At 42.1% G+C, this 5,129-nt stretch overlaps 1 protein-coding gene across 1 annotated transcript; it reads left to right on the plus strand.

Moving 5' to 3' along the window:
• Nucleotides 1–29: 29 nt before the first annotated feature.
• On the plus strand, nt 30–3,191 carry RPL27A (ribosomal protein L27a). Its single transcript, XM_009702700.1, has 5 exons — nt 30–92; nt 157–217; nt 787–862; nt 1,695–1,869; nt 2,999–3,191. Exons 1-5 carry the CDS (start codon nt 30–32, stop codon nt 3,125–3,127), a joined length of 504 nt encoding a protein of 167 aa, XP_009701002.1. The 3' UTR covers nt 3,128–3,191.
• Nucleotides 3,192–5,129: the final 1,938 nt, after the last annotated feature.

A 5,129-nucleotide genomic window follows, 5' to 3' on the forward strand; every position in this document is an offset into this window, starting at 1 on the left:
GGGCCTTCCCTATGCCGGCCCGTGCCGCCATGGTGCCTGGCTGCGTGGCCGCCGAGTGGACTGGGGCCTCGGAGCGCCGGCCCTGGGGGAGGGCGGGTGGTAGTCCTGCCTTTTGCTACCGGTTTTGCTTACAGCTGATGTCCCGCTTTCCCGTAGCCTTCCAGACTAAGGAAGACCCGGAAGCTGAGAGGACACGTTAGCCACGGCCACGGCCGGGGTGGGGGAGCGGCGAAGGCTGAGGCCCCTCAGTGCGCGCCTGCCCGTCGGTACCTCCCCAGTACTGAGGGGATGCTGCTGTTCTTCGCAGGTCGCAGAAAAATGTGACTGTGGGTGCAGAGTTCTGTGCGCACTGGGTGGTAGCGAGCAGTATTGAAGGCTACAGCATGTGCAGGAGATGCTTGTGCTGTGGGGGCAGATGCCCCGGTTATGGCCCGATCTGAAGCCTTGCACATTCTTTTGGATTTCATTGCAACTTCAGTAGCTCTCAGGCGATAAGTACTGCCTGAGAATGTGGTTGTCTGACATCGTAAGCTTACGAGGCAGTGCTGTGTCTGTTCTAACTGGCTATTCCTACCTGTTCTTGTCATCCTACCTGTGCTAGCACTGATGTCTTCTTGTACTTTTGTAAGCTACTCGGAGTCATGCTATGGGTTGTGGGTTTTTTCTCTCCTATAGGCTTAGTGTTTAGTTAGCTCATCTCACTGAATTGAGATGCATGTAAAAGAGGGGGTAGAATCAGAATAATTTACTTAAATTGACACTGATAAACTTGATTTTTCTTTTTAGGCAAACACAGGAAACATCCTGGAGGGCGTGGTAATGCTGGTGGTATGCACCATCACAGGATTAACTTTGATAAATAGTAAGCTAACATTTTAAATGCATACTAGCAAAATGTATGTTCCTGATGTAGAAACAACTAACTTTTACACTTTGTGAATAGGCAAAATTCAATAGAACCCTGTGTGTTTTTTCCTCTAACATGAAGTGTGGCATTATAGCTACAGTCAATTCGTGTCCCCATTTACCATAAAATCAAAGACATTTTCACTTAAACCAGGTGCCTTTACAAGTTCAGTGCAACATTCTGTAAACTTGACGGAAGTTGCCTGTTACAGCGTGGTCCCTGCTGAATGATGCACACACAAAATGTTATGTAAATTCAAAACGTTGTTGAATTCAAACTACATCCTATTTAGCTGCATACTATAAAGGTAAGGGATGTTGTCTTTACTTATTGCCGAGACTAGAGTCACATCTGGACACCGCCTGTTGTCCTGGTGTGCTAGAGTACTCGGACAGTAACCACTAATCTTTATTCACTGGCTGTGACCGTTCTTGACTCAGTCAGTCACCAGGTTAGTGACAGGAGCTTTGAAACTCCTCAGGCAATGCAGCCCTCCCTGGATTCACAGAGTTGGGGTTGCCTTGGAAATACAGGACTGGGCCTCACCAATGAGAGGAATTGAGTTGTGAGTTCAAGGCAGAACAAACATGTCAAGAGAAAATAATTTTCCCTTGGTTTGGATACTAATGATTATTACACTTAATTACTACGTGTATTAGTATGAATAAAAGTATAAAGCGACACTTTGATTACTTTGGTCAATTAAGATGCTTGTTTCAGTGCTGTAGTACTACCTGTTCAGTATGATTAAAAAAGTGATCTAATGAGGAATGTTTTTCTTTCACAGTCACCCTGGTTACTTTGGAAAAGTAGGCATGAGACACTATCACTTGAAGAGAAACCAAAAGTTCTGTCCTACTGTCAATTTGGATAAACTATGGACACTTGTTAGTGAACAGACCAGGCTCAATTATGCAAAAAACGAGGCTGGACTGGCCCCAGTCATTGATGTTGTGCGCTCAGTAAGTTTCCGCTCATATTGAAATGTGCGATTCCTGGTCACTTCATGTGTAACTTAGCTTTGTGTATCCGAGTAGGAAAGCTGCAGATGAGCTACAATGCTTGATTATTTGTAAACTTTTCAGGACAAATATCTTGGTATATAAGTAGTTGCACAGGTACTTATGCTGTTGTTTTTTCCTGAAAGGAGTTTTTCTCATACTTGTGCATGATTGTGGACAGGGACTTGCCTTATTTTGGAAGGTGATGAAAGATTGCTTGTTTAAAATGTTACTTAAAGCATAAAAACATGGCAGAAGTATTCTCATTTATATAAAGTCACTTCTCTAATACTGAGACTAGAGTCACATCTGAACATGCTTGATTGTCTTGATGTGCTATAGTTCTCGGACATAAACATCTGATCCCTATTCACTGGCTGTGATGTCTCATATCTCAGCCAGCCACCGAATCAGTGACAGTAACTAGTCTGCCAAGTGGGTGTGTTCTGCATCCCAAATTAAGATACTTGTGTTGGGCAGTTAGGCCGCTTCTTACAGGCTATGACTTTAAGGGCTGTAGTATTAACGGACCTTGGGCCATGATTGTCCTTTTAATCTAAAGGACAGGAATGAAATGAGAGGATTCCAGTGGTACAGAACAGCTATTGCTGCAAAAGCTTGCAAAGGCTTCAGTTGTACGTTTAAGACATGCAGAGGAGCCCTCTGCTCTGTTCAGAAGTACCAAGATGTCCTACAGATAAAGAGCACTGACCAGAAGTCATTGGGTAGTAGATAGTCTTGGAAGTGCAGCCAACTGCTCTCTGCTTTGGAAAAGTGAGGAAAGGTTGGTGAGTTCTTCAGATTTCAGTGTTTTCTGTTTATGGAGTATGGGGAAAAAAAACTTCAGCTTCTAAGTTACAGAAAAAGTTCAGTTTACAGTTTCCACTTTTTCTCTGAACAAATGCAACTCCACTAGGTTGTGCAGGGTATTTTTCTTTCATTGGTACCAGTCTTATGTTGGAGACAGACACTGAATGAGGTTACGGTGGTCATGGTTTTGTCTTTAACTGGTGCATGCTAAAAGACAGGTCTGAATGTAGGAGCCTGCAAGCTGATTACAAACACTTAACAGATTTTTCAATCTTTCTAGGGGTACTACAAAGTCCTGGGCAAGGGGAAGCTGCCTAAGCAGCCTGTAATTGTGAAAGCAAAGTTCTTCAGTAGAAGAGCAGAGGAGAAGATCAAAGAAGTTGGTGGTGCCTGTGTGCTTGTAGCATAAAAGCCTTTGTTTTATTCAAATCTTTTGAATAAAGACAATGTGTAAAATGTGCACATTTACATAAGTTTCTGATTTTTTTTTTCCTGACTTGTCCAGACACTGTTCACACTTAAGTCTTGTCTGCTTAGTTATTTCTGGCAGTTTTTGATTAGTGGTTTGACTGCTTCGCACCGTCTCTTGAAATTGCCTGGCTGTTGGCACATACAGATACCTCATCGTTTTGTCTTTACAGGGTAGAAAATAGGTTCTTAATGCATTTGTGCAGCTCTTTCAATTGATGATCCTCTTCACAGCTGTCTGTGAAAAGGTGACTTCAGGTTCTATTGTTGGGGATTTTTGTACATTAAAATGACATCTAGGTGAAATCTGGGGGGATACTACCTTGGCCGTTGGGAATGTAACAGCAAGAATGTGGACAAAGAAATGCAATGGAACAATGCAAAATGGGTAGTAGTATACCAAAAATTACTGTGTGAAAAAGACTTAGTATGGGAAATGCTTACCAATAAGCTTTGTGATCAATAGGCTTCTTTTTGGGATAGCAAAACAATTCTATTCCCTTTTTGACTAAGGTGGGGTATAGGAGGGAATGAAGGGGAAGTCCCTGGGAATAGTGTGGGACAGTAGGGAAGAACTGAAATAGGTGGGAAGAAACAATTCAAGGTTTCTGCCTTGTTACTGCCAGACTTAGGTCATGAGAAGCAGGTCACACAGGTTTCTACAGACACTGAAGGTCTGCCTATGCAGCTTTCTCACCAGTAACTCCAGCTTTTGAGCAGGACAGCGCTGTGTGGTTTGCAGCGAACAGCAACTGTGCCTCCAACAGAAACGGTGATCAATGTTTCTTTCCTCTATCAGCATTATGCATAGAAATTAGATGTATTTTGAATTTAGTTCAACAATGTGGTTACTCTCTGCTTTTTTTTGTGGCATTGTTAATGAAAGATCTTTCTAAATTGTGACTCTTGCATTTATCCCTCCAGTATTTCAACTGCTGCTAAATGGATGAGGGCTGTCTAGCTTGTGATTGCAGTCAACATACAAAACACAGAGCATTTTAATCCATGTGCTTTTTGGAAACTACTGGTGTGGTACTGTTCAGTACCAACTGAGGTGTTTGCATCCCGTATTTTCAGAACATGAGGCTCATAGTCACCTGTAGTACAAGTTGCCTCTTCATTGATAGTGTAACTACAATTTTGCAATCTCTTAGCTAGACCTCAGCTTGTGAACACATTGGATTTCTTTGAGATGAGACTGACTTCTTCCACAACAGGATGAATTGCTTCAGCATGCACTAATTCTGAATTTCATTAATTCATAGCAATTGTAGCAGCAGCATGGTGTCCGTTTGGTAATTGTGGCAGACTAGCTGGACAGATTACGTTAGGCTGAAAGCTTTTAAAGCTGCTTGTCTGTTACTGGACTTAACAGATGGCAATTCCAAGTTGGTGTGCTTTTAAAGGTTAGTGAGTGCAGTGATGTACTGAAACTGTTGGTTAATGACTGAACTCATACAGTAACTGTTCATTAACTTTTGCAATCGATACCCTCCTCAAGTAGGGTACGTAATTCCTGAAGTTACCATGTGTGGGACAGAAATGGTGCCAGCTCGCTTCAGCCTTCCTTACAGCTGGTATAAAGCAATGGCACAGCTCTAGAACTGCACTATATAAATTTCTGATGTATTTGGCTTAAAATGGCTACATACAATATTGCTTAGTTTTAACATTGAAATAGGACTTCAGTTGCCAGTGCAAGGCTTGACCCTGCATGCCAAAGCAGAATCTTTATCTAATGGTAAAAATCAGTTACTTAAAGGTAGGCAGCTAGCTCTTGATTTAAGGGTCAGACCAAGAGCATATAGACACTCTCACCTTTTTTTTTTTTTTTTTAATATGCTTACTGCTAGAAGTCTTGAATTATTGGTAATAGTTGCAAATTACCTTCTAGTATGTGTGATACAATCCTAGTTAATTAACTCCTAACCTAGTGTTTGCAG

Source organism: Cariama cristata, unplaced genomic scaffold (genome assembly GCF_000690535.1).
Source record: "Cariama cristata isolate BGI_N322 unplaced genomic scaffold, ASM69053v1 scaffold39486, whole genome shotgun sequence".
Lineage (NCBI taxonomy): Eukaryota > Metazoa > Chordata > Aves > Cariamiformes > Cariamidae > Cariama > Cariama cristata.